The sequence below is a fragment of the Meriones unguiculatus genome, chromosome 20 (genome assembly GCF_030254825.1).
Source record: "Meriones unguiculatus strain TT.TT164.6M chromosome 20, Bangor_MerUng_6.1, whole genome shotgun sequence".
NCBI lineage: Eukaryota > Metazoa > Chordata > Mammalia > Rodentia > Muridae > Meriones > Meriones unguiculatus.
Genome location: NC_083367.1, coordinates 25,301,020 through 25,316,605, shown reverse-complemented (window position 1 = coordinate 25,316,605; position 15,586 = coordinate 25,301,020). Strand labels below are relative to the sequence as shown.

General features: G+C 42.9%; 1 protein-coding gene across 2 annotated transcripts in view; it reads right to left on the bottom strand.

Annotated features, from left to right (window-relative positions):
- The window catches only part of Med23 (mediator complex subunit 23), a 46,709-nt gene that overhangs the window by 5,921 nt on the left and 25,202 nt on the right, over nucleotides 1-15,586 (bottom strand). For both annotated transcript variants that reach the window (XM_021645668.2, XM_021645669.2), the window contains 11 exons: nucleotides 14,353-14,495; nucleotides 12,798-12,972; nucleotides 11,565-11,728; nucleotides 9,624-9,748; nucleotides 8,470-8,675; nucleotides 8,205-8,385; nucleotides 6,842-7,012; nucleotides 6,230-6,446; nucleotides 2,492-2,728; nucleotides 1,126-1,291; nucleotides 432-504 (listed from right to left, as the gene is read on the bottom strand). In XM_021645668.2, coding sequence (XP_021501343.1) covers nucleotides 432-504; nucleotides 1,126-1,291; nucleotides 2,492-2,728; nucleotides 6,230-6,446; nucleotides 6,842-7,012; nucleotides 8,205-8,385; nucleotides 8,470-8,675; nucleotides 9,624-9,748; nucleotides 11,565-11,728; nucleotides 12,798-12,972; nucleotides 14,353-14,495 — 1,858 coding nt within the window. The remainder of the gene's footprint in view (nucleotides 1-431; nucleotides 505-1,125; nucleotides 1,292-2,491; nucleotides 2,729-6,229; nucleotides 6,447-6,841; nucleotides 7,013-8,204; nucleotides 8,386-8,469; nucleotides 8,676-9,623; nucleotides 9,749-11,564; nucleotides 11,729-12,797; nucleotides 12,973-14,352; nucleotides 14,496-15,586) is intronic.

The window sequence follows — 15,586 nt, the reverse complement described above, 5'->3', positions numbered from 1 at the left end:
GTAGATTTGTAATAGTGATTGCAACTATGTTGTGTGTGTTGAGACAGCGTCTCATGTAGCCCAGGCTAAGCCTCAAACTCATGCTGTATCTGAGGATGACTCAGAAGCTTCAGTTTTCCTGCCTCTACCTCCCATGTGCTGGAATTATGGGCATGTGCCAGCACACCAAGTCTGTGTGGTGCTCGTGACGAAACACAGTACTTCACACATGCTAGGCAGGCTCTCTGCCAACTGCGGTAAATCTCCAGCCTCATTATAACTTTTTACAAACGTAATGGTAGGAAAGACTGAAGAATGAGACGGTTCCTTCACTTGCATGCTATCCTAGGGTACGCTCACTCTGTCTGTATATCTGTCTGTATATCTCTTTCTCCGGGTAGACAGGATAGTGAGATACACTGCATCACTGAGTGAAAACATCAGGAACTCACTGGGAGGGCAGTGATGATCAAACCGATTGCATTCATCCATGCTGTGATGTTCTCCCTTGGCACTAAGGGCTGACTGCAATTAGACAGGAAAAAAAAAAAAGTGAAATTATTAAAACATTCTGTACACTTGACCAAGGATCTTGCTTTGAAAACAAACATAATTAAGAAGATTCACAACCGATCAACTCCAAACAATGGACAATTTTTTTTCTTTTTCTTTTTACCTAATATACACAAAATAAGCCCTGTTTGTATGTGTGTCCTTTGATCATAGTTGCAGGGCTGAAAAGACTACTTGAGCATTTACCCTTTCTCCCAATCATTATTCCCTACTTTTGGCTGATCTTTTTAAAAAGATTTGGGGTGGGGGTGGGGGAGGGGGAGCAGAGGCATAGCTGAGACTTAACTTGCTGTCAGGATATAAACAAGCTGTATCTAAAGTCAAGCTATAGACCTTTCCTGGTGATTTATAGAGACTTACGAGTGACAAGGTAACATTATTCCTAACTTAATTATCAAGGGGTACCAATGCAAACAAACTTCCATCTTCTGAATATGACCAATATTCATTCTCTTAGACCTACATCACAGAGATGAGAGTGGGAACCACTGTGCTCAATTTGGGACACAGGTCTGTGTGACAGCAACAGCTTCAGAAATCAAAAGACTCTACTTCATGATAAAGGGCACAGACCTTTTGAGGACAACGTTTAGAAGTGCATTCCCAACATCTCTGCCTGGAACTGCCAAGGCCATGAGCTCCACACAGGTGACATGCAGAGCGTGGGCAGCAGGGTTGGGGAACTCATTGAATCTCCAGTCACAGTTTGGGAAGGGTCCAGGGGACTTGCCAGCCATGGGTGCAGAAGATTAAGGCAATAACAATCAGACTATTCTGAGATATGACTCATATTTATACAGTGTTTACAGATTTCATAATATTTAAAATGTACGCCTCTCATTTGACTATCAACTTATCTGACTACGGGCTGTCAGGAAGTGACTGAACTACAATTAAGACATAAGAGATAAACAAAACAAACCAAACACAAGGAAAGTGTGACAAGATCAGATACACTTAGAACATACAGTACACCAGCAAGAAACAGGAGCAGAGCATCCCAAGCTTCTTCATCCTATTCTCTTATAGCTGTAGGACAATTTCACATGACAGTGACTTTTAATCGAGTAATCCTTTCACTGTAGGAAACACTTTTCTCTGTTTAGGGAAACAATAGAGGCGTTACACAGACACGTTAGCAGACTGTGCTAATACCTGTACACCTGAAATCACACTGAAATGAAAGCATCCGTGCCAACAGCTATTTAGTTTAACTGCTGTCTATCAACAGCAGCATTCTTTAAAAATACGCAAGGACTTAATATTAACTTAATTCATTATTGAGGTAGGGTCTTTCTATGTAGCCCAGGCTGACCCTGAACTTTTAGAAATCTTCCTGTCTCTGTCTCCCAAAAGCTAGAACTGTGGGTATGTGCTGCTACACCTGGTTTTAAAGGATTAATTTAAAGCAACAATACTAATACTCGCAGGAGCAAACCAACCCCTGCTCTCTAAGAGACAATGTACTAATTTCTCCTTCAAGAGAAATGTCTATAAGTCTGTTCTTGAGTAGCAACAGATAACATACATGATGTAATTTAAGGTTTCAAAATTTTTACAGAGATAAAATCATCATAAAGTCCACATTAATTCCAACATGTGGGAGGCAGACAGAGTATAAGATCAGCTTGCTCTAACACAGCAAGTTCCAGGCCAGCCATGACGACACAGTTAGATGCCTCAAGAAAACTTCAAACAAGCAGACAAAAGCATCGAAAGAACTGAAGGCAGATGCAGCAGTGTTCACTTACACTCAGAGTTCCTGGGGGAGCTGAGGCAGAAAGATGGCTCAAGGCAAGGACTCTGAGGTTGACCCCAGCAACTCAAAGAGAAAATATTAAAAATGAGGGTTTGAAGCACATAAAAACATTACCTTAAAAGCTGTTCTTATAAGCTATTTATGGAGCATCTGAAAGAAACACAATAGAAGAAAGGATATTGTCTACCAAGCGGCCAATCAGCTTGCAGTAGTAGGAGTCCTCTGGAACCCAGGGGTTGTCCTCGCGAGCATTCATAGCGTGCTTCAGGTAGGTGTCACTGAGACACCAGCCCTGTGGCCGGTTGTCTTTGAGGGAGCCAATGATTGCATGGACAAGTTTTCGTTTGAGATGGTCACGGTTTCGCAGGCACGTTTCATAATAGTGCAAGGTATTATACAGGTAAGTCACTGGCCGGTCTGCCAAGAAGAAAACAGGTAACCAGTCTCATCAGCCGAGAACTGAGTCGTGTCCTCTCATGACGACCCAGAGAAAGCTCAGATTATGACTTTACTCCCAAGACCACTGCAGACAATGAGTGTTTCAATCCTAAATTAGGCAGAACACCATTAGTAATATACTACTGAGGATTTAAGGATGGTCATGATTCTGTACAGACAATTTCACCTCCATAAATCTATTATGCAAAATTGACCAGAAAGCAACAAATGTCAATGGCAGTTGTGCTCCTTTGTTAAAACAGTCGTAAACAAAGGGCTGTGAAATGACCACAGTAAAAGGCAGAGGTCTTTATGGTCTGACATTAATAATCAACCACAGCACAGGAGACAGGGAAAGAAGAAAGAACCTGCTGCAGAACACTACACTGTATGCAAGAGCCCACAAGAGCATCTGTGAAGGACACTAAGCAACCGTGACAGCGCCTGCATGCAGAGGCTACTGCCAGCCAGCTGCAACAGAGGGCTTTTACTTCAGGCCCACTACATTGTAAGCCAGAGCCCTGCTGAAGGCACTCTCCCTTGACCTGACACTTAATCTATAGAGTAATAGACTTTTGCTTTTAAGGAAGACACTGGAGATCCAGCCCACAAGTGATGCTGGACCTTTTCTCTACTGTCTACCCTAACCTTTCACATCTGTGTCACAGACTACATCATGCTCCTGGATCTGGGTCTGGGAGGTACCTGAGTTGGTCAGTCCACCAACTCTCCCACACCACCAGGGTGAGCTCTCCATTACTGCCCCAGCCAGCTCACCCAATGCCACAGCCATCAAGGGGCAGAGCCAGCTCTCAGGCTCTCATGCCCTCTGGAGTGGGCTCACCGGAGCCCCGGCAAAAGGTGGGGCCAGCTCTCCAGAGTTCCACAGCCAGTGAGAGATGGGACCAGCTCTGCACAGGCCTTGGACACCTATGAGGTCTCAGGCAGCCATTGTCTTTAGAGGTAATATAAGCCATGGGCATGGACACAAACCCCTGCTGCTGCATGGCCAGGGACCCAGACATGGCCCTCAGTGACAGAATAGGCTAGGATTTTACCAAGGCCATACAGGGCAGGCCACTCACAATAGACTATTCCTCTCCATCCTTGAGTCTCCAGTTCCACCTCTTTCCATAATACTCAAACTGTTCTGCTTCTGTTTCTCTATCCACTAGATACTTGCACATTGTAGTAGCTTCTGCTGCATGCATGTCACATGGCTGGGTGTCCTCCACCAGCCCATGCAATGTGATGTGGCTGTGGGTGAGGGACCAAGTTTTTGATGGGTTAGGTCTTTGTTCTTGTTTTGGCAGGTGTTGGGGACTCTGTGCAGGGTTTTAAGGTCAGAATGGTGCCTCTAATACCGTGTCAGTTGTGTCAAGGTCCTATCCCAGCAGAAGACAGGAAAGTTCACAGACTGTCTGAGCTACACAGTGAGCCTGTCTCAAACAGCCAAGGACTGAGTGCATAGCTCAGTGGTAGAGCATTTGCCTGCCATCCACAAGACCTGGGTTCTATCTGTGCATAAAACAGAAGAAACTTTATTAATCTCATAAAAAGGATCTATTTATCTCCAAATACATCAGTTTATTTAGAGATAAAAATACTGAAAAGTTTTCCCTTAGGAGCAGGAACAAGCAAAGATGTCCTCTCTCACCTACCTCAGCATTGTCCTGGAGTTCTCAAATCACTCTAACAAGACAAGAAAGGCGTGAGGGGAAAAAAAAGTAAAATTAAAAAGGCAAAAGATTGGAAAGAAGTGTAATTTTTATTGTGTGTGTGCTATATGTATGTATATGTTTCTGTGTATACCGGAGGCGTGTATAAGTACGGATGTATGTACATATGCATGAGTGCCTGTGGAAACCAGACGGGAAGAAGATAAATGTAAGAAAAAGAACTGCACATTGAGTGAATTAGTGGAAACCATACCTGCTAAGTTATAGGTAACAGCCCTGCATGGAAATGTTGATAGAAACTATTTGTGTGAGGCTGAGCAGTGCCCTACTTAAAATTCATATCTACATAGACCCTCAGACTTTGAACTTACTGGAAATAGTTTTTGCAAATGTAGTTAGCTAGCTAAGCTGAGTGGGGTTGGTGGCCATAAATACAATGGCTAGTGTCCCACTAAGGGCCTGTTGAGAAAGGAAGAGAAGCCTTGGGACAACAAAGGAAGAAACTGGACCAATGTGGCTACTGGTCAAATAATGCCAAGGACTGTGGCAACCACGAGGCCAGTCTGAAATCCACTCTCTGCCAGGCTCTAAGACTACCTCAGCACAGCTGCCGCCTTGACCTCAGACTTTGGCCTCTGGTGTGAGAACCCATTTTGGCAGTTACATGTGGGGGCATAATTAACTAGGGCTGTGTTGGGAAATTAGCACACTAACCCATCGGGCCATCTGAGAATACTTAAGAATTGAAGCATCTGCCTGACACACACAGCTAGACTTGCATCAATACATTAATAATCTACTCTAAAATTAGATGTTGTTTTTAGGTGTCCCATATACAACTGCACATCTCTAAATATATATCCTTCTTTGATACAGTTTGCATAGCATGGAAATGAGCTAAGGGCACATAGCCATTGGCTAGTTTTATTGCCATTTTCTAATGGATTTATAAATCCTAGAGACACTGCTGTCAGCAACTGGGGAAGCCCGAATGTGTCCCTGTGGGCTGCTTTGGGACAGGAAGAGTCACTGTATTCCTGGATATGGACTCATGGTGTTTTATTCTACCAGTCTGGTTCGATTAGACTAAGGTGTATTAAATGCCTCATTAAATGCTCCAGTCTCCAGTCTTAAGACAGGAGTCTCAATGGTCTCCTAAGCAAGTGCAGCCATGTGAACCCTGTTCCTGGCTCTTTGGTTCTCATTAATGGTCCACAGCTTTTTGAGAGGCTCAGACACATCAGGGCTTTGACACAGTTTTGAAAAGGCTTCTCCTTCTGAGACTGGTTGTGCACCACACATAACCTCATCTTTCTAAAACGATGGTTCCCATGAGCCCACCTTACTCAATAGCTTCCAGCTGACTCCCATCTACAGGTTATAAAACCCAAACTGGCAGTTAATGTGATCTTGCATTCAGGTAACTTTTCCTTTTCCAGCCTTATTTTGAAACTCCTAGGTAAACATTCTTAATGCAGTCCAATGAAGCAATTTCCCTTCAAATATGCCCTTTTCCCCTACAGGGTCTTTCCAAACGACCCCTTATGACTCACATATTCTTACGTCCCTCCTGCCCAGATAAGTCATATGTATCAAAAGTTCAAATTGTCCCTCTCAGAATCCTCCCAAGGCACATTCTGTCTATAGTGCCATCACCCTGCTCTAGCTCACATGGTAGGCTGTGCACCGTGACGTCTTTATGGCATCACTTCACAGCACTTACCCTGGAGCACTCTAAAACCTCAGACCCACCATCGCCACATGAAGGCATGAGATGGAACTAAAGCTTGAACAAGCTCACCATGGAATTTGTACAGGCCCCCGAGGTGATCCAGGAGAGTCTCCAGTGATTTAGATACAGGAAGCAACTCTAAAAATCTGTGGATTACTATGTCAAACACGGGAAGGAACCGCAGACACACATTTCCAAAGTAGATGGGAAGATAGGGGGACTGGATCGGAACAGGAGGGTCGACCTGTTCCGCCAGGCCTTCGAAATACAGCTTCTCAGGATATTTCTGTGGATGAGGAAACAGACAATTAGAGTAGCTCGGAAAAGCTCTCTTAAAAGAGTGACAGAAAAACTGAAAATATTAATTTATTAATAAATAAACAAATATTTTGGTTTTTTGATTCTGACAACTGGCTTGTGCTAAGCACATACTCCATAAATCAGCAACAACCTATGAGACATGCCATACTAATTTTCATTATAGCTAACTTCATTTTATATGTAAACATGTATATTAAAAGTGCAGTTACAAATTACTCCTATTCGTTAGCAAAATTTTACAGGTAATTGGCTTCCATACAGATCATAAAGCAAACACAAGAACCACAAGGAAAACAATCTAATCAAGTCGCCAGCCGCCAATGCTGCTTGGGAGAGTGAGCAACACGGCAGAGACAGTACCTTGTGGTAGTTCATATGCTTAGTGTGCCAGTCATTCTGGAGCCAGTGCTCTGGGGAGTTCTCCTTCACAAAATCACTCACGCGGTTTCTGAAGTCATTTGGTTTGAGCAACAGCAACTGAATTATGAAGTAACAAACCTGGGCTTCATTGCCTTCGTGACTACGCATAGCCTTGGAAATAAACAGAGGAATTAAATGTCCTATCCGTCCAAAAGTATGGTTCTGCCATCTGGTAGGCTAAATTTTAAGATAGTAAAGCCTCACTATTAGTATGATTTCCTTAAATGTTAAGTCTACCCCAAACCAAATTTTCAGCAATCTAAGATTATCTGACTTCTTCTGGCCTGCTGTTCCTCAATGTAAACTTAGGGTCACGTGATGCCCATTGTTTTCTGACAACGTCTCCCTGCTTTACCTCCTTACCTTTGATGGGTAAACTTTTCTTAGTCCCATTACAAGACACCTACCTCTATGTTTATGCTTCACAGACAAGAGGTCAAGGCTAATGAACTAAGCCACTGCTAATATACCACCATGCTCTGGCTGGTTTTGAGCTCTCCATTAGATCAACTTGGCCTTGAACTTGTGACACTCGACCTGCATCTGCTGGGATTACAGGTATTTGCCACCATACCCAGCCACTGTATCTTTAAAATGTGGAACATTTTCCAGTCTAATTCAGTCTTTTCTTACAATTTCACTTGAAGGGCTGGAGTGCTGGCTCAGAGCTTAGGAGCACTGGCTACTCTTCAAGATGACGTGGGTGGGATTCTCAGCACCTGCATGGCTCCTCAGAACTTTCTGTAACTCAAATTCCAGGGACCTGACACCATCTTCTGGCCGCCATGGGCACTGTGCATGTGTGGTGCACAAACATAAATCTAAACAAAATACTCATGCACATAAAAAAAAAATACACCTTAAAACAAACAAACTAAGTAACCAACCAACCAGCTTTGAAATACACTGAGAGGCAGAAACCAAGGGCGCATCTGCAGGATGCTGGGTATATCTGAGAAACAGTCAGTTGGACTTCTGGTTACTGAAGAGGTGGCTACACTATCTGGCACTCTACAGAGAAATGCAGTAGCTTCTTCCTCTTCCCTGGCCCTCGTGCGAGCCGCAGAGAATCAAGCGTTTGCATTGGAAGCATCCCAGGGGCAGGACAACCTATTTACGTTTGCATCGTCTATGCATACTGAACCCTGGGTGTGAACTGAAAGAAGAGCTCAGAGCTCCTTCTTCTTTTAAGGGATCCTGAGGACATCGCACATCCATTCAGTGCAAGGAGTGAGCGGCAGGTCTCCCACTCCCGCAGTCTGGTCACAGGCTGGCAAGAAGCTCAGAAGCATCTTTCTCTTACCAGGCAGAGAATTAACCTGTCCAGAGTGACAATGTTGTACTTCCACACCATGTCGTTAAGGATCTCAATGCACTTATTCAGTTGCTGGCCTCCTGCTGACGTAGAGAACTCATACACCAGGAAGTCCGCAAACGTTCTCACGTGGGCTACCAAGGCTCTGGCCCCAATCCTCTCTAGCACTCTAAAGGCAAAGGGTAAGGGTTAAACTCTCTTATTTGGCTACCACTGTTTGTCAAGCAGACTGAAACCTGGGCTTCTGGCTTACCTATATCCAATCTGACTAATATGATCCGTCTCCAAGAGCATTTTCCAAAGAAGACACAGGAACAGAGGAGGAAAGCCTTGCACAGAGAACTGGGTAATAATTTCATTTTCATCAGTCATTGACTTCCACTTCCTATACTCTTCTTCCACATTTTTCTTAAGATTAAAACGACTTTCCTGGGGTACATTATTTTGCTTGAAGAATGCCTAAAAGGAAGAGCACATTTTTACGTCACTGGATATAGTGAAAGGAACGTGGACATAAATATGGAAGTTCTGCATTTGGTTCTGGCATTACAAAAACAAGTATCCTTGAGTAACTCGGTAATGAAAGCCTGAGTGTCTATACTAGGAAATGTACAGGCTGGCCTAGCAACTCAAAGTTTCCTCTTCTGTACTTCTGAAACAGAAATTCCAAGCAAGTGTGAATTCAAAGTCTCCTTATTCATTTCTGTTAACCTCGAGAGAAGAGAGGAAGAGAAGAAGTGTGTCTACTTCTCAGGTCACATACTTAGTGTGTCCATACGATCACCCAGGGGCTCTGATCACGGTCCCCAGACCAGCAGTCTCAGCCAGTCCTTAGGGCCTATTCCACAGCTACTCAACCAGAAGCTGTAAGCTGGGATCCTGAAATCTGTAGCTTGGAAAACCTTTCAGATAAATCCGATTTGTGAAAACCACCACTTTGGATTCAATTAAATTCATGGAATATCAATGTCCACCATGCCATAAATTGTTTCTGAGAAGTACAAGATACATGATGTTTTCCTTCCTCTTTTTTTATATAGCCACAGCTATAATTTTGTTGTACGGTTAAAAAAAAACAACATAGGCAAGTTTAGTATCTATGTACTCTATTAAGTTTCATTAAAGTTTATTGTTCTCCATTTTGGTGCTAGGAAATAATTTTTCAGGTAATGTACTGACTCTTATGAGATATTAAAACTGTTATTTTAAAAATGAAATTATTATGGTTTCATTTTCATTTCATCCTACTCCTCAGTAGGATGAGAAGCAACTGAACAGATTTTGGAAGTAAAAGCAAGCATATTCAAAAGGGAAGCAGCTAAGTTAGTCAGCAAGACTAACTCTCTGAAAAGCCACTGTGATGGAAGAGTTACTGTGTATTTAATACGTAATTCAGAACCAAATTACCTGCAGAGGGGCTGGAAAACAGCTAAGGGTGTGTGAAGCCCAATTATGAGGAGTAAAATTCATGATGGTCTGAAGGATATCTTTACACCAAGTTCCCTGTATTGAATCAGATCCTGTGAAAAAATCTTAACAAACAGACACAAGTCAGAGCTCTATGCCCACAGACAAACAGTGCCAAAGAAAGCAGAAAGCAACAGTGCACACTGAGGACCTTACAGCAGGACACGTACTGTTTACCTTCACTTCACTACAACACAAACTTTCTTACTCTATAGAACTAGGATAACTAAGAGGTACTTTTTTATTAGAAATGATGAGCAGAATTAGTGAAGAGACAACAAAGAACTTTTGAATCTTTTTTGTTTTTTTAATAAGTCTTTACTGGGCCAAGAGAATAGAGTTGATAAAGTAGATGTCTGGTTTAGGTGACTGAAATAGCTATATGCTCTGTATGTCACAAGTACAAATATCTTAATCAGAGATGTTTACTTACACAAAAGAGCAGTTTACAAACATGTAGCTGAAACTGATAAATTTATCTCTTTTCTTTCCTTTTTTAAAAAAACAGCTCTCAAAATGTGGTCTGCTCATCTCTAGCTCTTGCCACTGTCCTTCCTTCCTACCTACCTTTCTTTTTTGAGATAGGGTTTTGCAATAAAGTCTAGGTTGCCCTCAACTTTGCAATCCTCCTGCCTCAAAACCTCCAAATGCTAGGATTACAGGCTTGTGCTACTAAACCTGGCCCACTATCCTATGAAGGATTTGATGTGTTCAAAGCTATTCAAATACCAATACCAAGATTTCTTTAGCATTTTCTGAATGGTGCGGTGGTGAAACGTCCAACCCTTCATGATTCAAAGGCGGCATTGGACTACACTTACAGTCACACTATTCTACACCACCTGATTTCGACAGCAACAAAAGGTGCGGCCTCCGGCAGGATCACTGTCAGTGTACTACAAATTAAAAATATTAAAGGTGCCAGAAAGGACTTTGAATTTTTTTTATCACAAAGAAAATGTCTGAGCAGATAAATTACTTTGCTTTGAACAGTATACAGTGAACACATATGTATGAAAACATGGAGTAGTAGCCCATATATGTATGTATGACTTTCTAATTGTCAATTAAAAAGAAATGCAAAAGTGACCACATGAATCTACTCTCAGTGCTTAGTGTGGCAGAATCATAAGGAGATCCGGAGTGCTGGGTGTCTGAAGGGAAAGCACTCATCTGACAAGACTGAGGTACAACAGCCGCTTTTTTTCATGGAGTTTTGATTTTAGGTAAAAACATCTGACAGAAAACCCAGTACTTATGTGGATCGTAGATCTAAACATTTAGCAGACACTTTCTTGCAAATTAACAAACTCAGCCTGTTGTTTTAAGAGAAATAAATGATAGCAACTTTTAGAGATTGTAAATTTGATGTTTCAGGTGACAATCAGAAACTGGAAAAACTCCTCTCCACGAGTGTGACTATTTTCCAAGACCTAAAGATTTTAAGAAATTTATAGTGGTTTCAACAAACACACTTTGATGAAACTATAATGAGATGAGCTGATATTTGCTACAACTACTTAACTCAGGAAATATTTTCCAAATGACCAAGTCATAAATGCCCCCCAGACATGTGTTAAACATGTATTCAATGTTAAACAGGCCAGTGGATCACAGTGCAGCAAGTTTGCATGATCCGCTGAGAGGACTAATGGACTTATTTATGTATAGACAGAAATCCACAAAGAGAAAATCTCTGGGCATTTCAAACTTTTTGTAAAGCGATCATGAAACAAAAGACCTCAGTTAGAATAATGGTGTCATGAGCTTTCATTTGTAACTGGCCCTTCTGAGAGACCAAGGTACCCCTGAGGCCGTGCTCCCCACGGTGATCTGAGAGGAGCAGCACCTTGTGTACTAATGCTGCCGGATTCTCTCTACCTGTGACGTGGGTTGCTCGGGCTAAGGTCAGGATCAAGGCTCGGTTCAGCTCCTCAGACTCTGCAGACAGCACCGTTTTGGGGTCACTGAGGAAACGTGTAAACTGCGGCTGGACCTCTGAGCTCCCTAGCGCTGTGATGAGCCTCAGCGCAGTGCTCTCCACACTGAAAGCAGGAATGCACAGGTCACACACATGCACTAAATCCAAAGGTAGTTATTGAAATGCAAAACACGAAGATTTATACATCCCCTTGCTCGACATAAAACTCCCTTCTGATGGAAGCAGCTGCCCTTATACATTTGAGAGACAGCTTGTCGGCGAGAAGAAAAACCTTCTAGAGAAACGATATTGCAGTAATTACACCTTTACTAGGTTGGTGGCACACACCTGCAGTCAGTGTGATGTGAATAAAAATGGTCCCCATAGGCCCACAGGGAGTGGCACCATTAGGAGGTGTGGCCTTGGAGGGGGTGTGGCTTTCCTAGAGGAGAGGTACATGACTAGGGTCCCAAGCTCAAGCCAGTTCTCTTCCTGCTGCCTGCAGATCCGGATGTAGAGCTATCAGTTCCTTTTCCACACCATGTCTGTCTGCCTGCATGCTGCCGTGCTTCCCACCATGATAATGGACCAAATTTCTGGACTGTAAGGCAGCCCCAACTAAATGTTTTCCTTTATAAGAGTTGCCTTGGTCATGGTGTCTCTTCAGAGCAATAGAACCCTAAGACAGTCAGCACTTAAGAGGCAGGGGCAGAAGGATCAGGAATTCAAGTCTAGCCTTGGCTACAAAAATGAATTCAAAGTCAACTTGAATGAGACCCTTTGTTACCTCCTCCAGCAAGTTACAGGTTTCCATCTGAAATATATTTCCATTTAAATCAAAATTAAAAGAATACTTGTTTGGTTGTTTGACTTTTATGAGACAGGGTTTCTCTGTGTAACAGCCCTGACTGTCCTAGGACCTGTTCTGTAGACCAGGCTGGTCTGGTCTTGATCTCACAGAAATCTGCCTGCCTCTGCCTCCAATAAAATGATACTTTAACCATGACTTAAAGCATACTTAAATCCAATTTCTTTAAAAACTTGAATTGCACTCCTGTGCTGGAACCATAGTATCTTAGAAGAAGAATTTTAGTTTTATGGCAAATAAGACTCCCCCCAAAAGGGGAAGATTACGCCCCCACTTCCAAGCATGGGTGTACTAAGCCAAGAAAGGCAGCCTGCAGCCTGCTCACCACAGATGGAGCTGGTTCTGGTTGGTCTGTGCGACTGCAGCCAGCGTGTGCAGGTGGCTCAGGAGCTGAACTCTGTAGTGTGGCTGGATGTGGTGCATGCGGTGGCTGAACATCTCCAGCAGTGTGTGCAGGATGCCCCAGGCATTGGACTTGAAGACAGTGGGCAGAAGCTGACCTACACGAGTGAGAATTCCAGGTTCCGGTTAGTAAAGGGAAATGCCTGTAAACATCTGAAGAATGTCACACTCAGTATGTATGTAAAAATATGACTATAATAACATACAAATATTATGTTTTAGTACACACATATTTCTACTTGTAAGACTAAAAAATCCAGAGCCTTAAATACACATTGAATTTATTTTTCTAGAGTTTGACAAGTCAGGCTCAAGCTAATATAGAAATAAAAAATGTAAGCAATCACACACACACACACACACACACACACACACACACACAAAAAAAAAAAAAACAAAAAACAAAACAAAAACCAATCAAACAAAAACATAAAACCCCTTCTGATCTGTCTCAATTCTCAGCTACCTTTTAAATTATTTTTCATAGTGTCAAGGTGTCCATATTTTTTAGTATGAGATTCATTCCCCTCTCGCTTTTTATAGTGCTATCAATTAAACCCAAGGGACTCCATTACCTCGGCTGGCAGTGAATTCTTACATTCAAGTAAATTTCCTGCCTCAACCTCCTCAGCTGAGCCTACAGGTATACACCATTGCAACTAGCACAACATTAAAACCTTTTAATACTCCACCCCCGACCCCCAACAAGCATCACGCATGGTGACACACACCTACACCTGCAGTTCCAAGCAGTTGGGAGGCAGAGGCAAGAATAGAGTTCACAGCCAAACTCACTTACATAAAAAGTTGGAGGCCAGCCTAGACTGGATTACATAGGAGACAATGTCTCAAAAAAGTCAAAAAAGAGATGAAAACAACAAAATCTAACATCTGTCCTTGTTCATTGTTTCTCCCATCCAAAGCAAGTTGTCTCACTTCTGGAAAGAGTTACTGAGGCTCAAAGTCATAGTGCTGGTGACACAGCTCAGAAAAATGTCTCTAGGTAGAGACGACCTATTACTCAGAGTTGCTCAAGGCTATGGGACATTGTCTTTGCATCGTATGACAGCTCCTTCCCGATGCCAGCCTAAGAGAGCGCTCACCTCATGGCAGCCTGCTGCCCTCGGAACCCATCTGTACAGTAAAGGACCTGTCCTGCTCAGGGCATCTGAGTACCCAGTACTCAACCCTTTTCTTGTCATGCTGCTTGAAACATGCTTCTGTCCCATCAGACATGGATGAGTAACTCCTGTTCTGGCTTTCTGCTTTTCTCTACAGCACTCACTGTTTGTCAGGGTGCATCTTTCATTGTTCGCTTTTCTCCCTTCATTTTTCATTCTCGCTTTTCTCTCTGCTTCAACAGGCTGGCCTCATGCTGTCAATGACTTGCTCCGTGCTGCATCCTCAGCACTTGGAGTTCCCCTTGAATTAATGAATGTGTTAATCATTAGAAACAAGAGTGAAGAAGTTTGTCTTACTGATAAATCCTTTGATGCCCAGAGATTCTATTTCCATATAGACGAGTAAACGGCTGTAAGTCTCCACCAGGGCCGGAGCTAATGCGACACTGGACTTTGCGTGAGCAAGTTTTATCACTCTTGTTGCAATGCTGTGAATAAGGCTGAGGAGAAAAGAAGAATAAAATGAAAAGCTGCATCCATGTAAGCATAGGAGCTATTCTACTCAGTGGCAAAAACGTCTAAGTCCGAAATGAAACAGTTCTATCAGGGTTGGCTCACTGAACATGCTTAAGCTGTCGCACGCTTGGCAAAGACAGCCTGAACAGCTAGAAGTGAACTGAGCATTCTACTGTGCTTCAGGGCTTGAAGTGTAGAAGCTTCAATACGCATAGGGAGCCTTCTGCTCAGGGAAAAGTAAGCTCTCCACACAAGACATAAGAGCATGCTGGAGTGCTTTTAACCAGCTTCTCCTCTCAAAGAGGTAACTAAGTACCTTTGAGGAGTAAAAAATCTTTATCACAAAACTTTTTAATAGGCTATTGCTAAGAAAAAGTGCTTGGTTCTCACAGGGATTCGCTCAAATCCATTATGTATACAAGTGCAGTTACATGGCTGTTACGTGTTTACCATGTGAGAGGGAAAAAGCACGGCTTCTGTAGTGCTGACACTGTGTCTTGAGACACACAGACAAGTTCTCTATGGCCTATACACAGTATCGTCTTAAGTTTGTGCCAATACTTAAAACTTGAGAGAACTGAAAATTCTCAGTGCCTAGTCAGACCGTCTCAATAAATCAATTTGAACATCTACACTAGGCACCATTCTACTACCCACATTAGCTAAACTGTTGGCTCAAGACGGAACCTGTAGTTGTCTTGTTCACCTCCACACACTGCGGCTTCCATGCGCACTAACACCTGCTTCCCATCCTGCAGAGCCAGGCATCACCACAGTCCCGGCCCAGCTACTCTGGGAACTTGAGTTCTAGTCCTTCCAGGAAGCAAACATAAACCTAAGTGTTCCAGTGTCTAATTTAATAAGGCAAAAGGCTTAACATTTTGAATTCTAGGGCTCAGCACGTCTCCTTTCAGAAAACTGAAAGCAAACGCAGCTACAGACAGTACAATGACTGCTATAAAGGCAGCCTTCATCAGCATCCCCTTAATATGAAGATGCTACCAAAACCTCAACACCCAGCAGGGTAATGAGCCTCCTGAGAAACTTGGTTATAGCAATCCAAAACTGTTCTAGG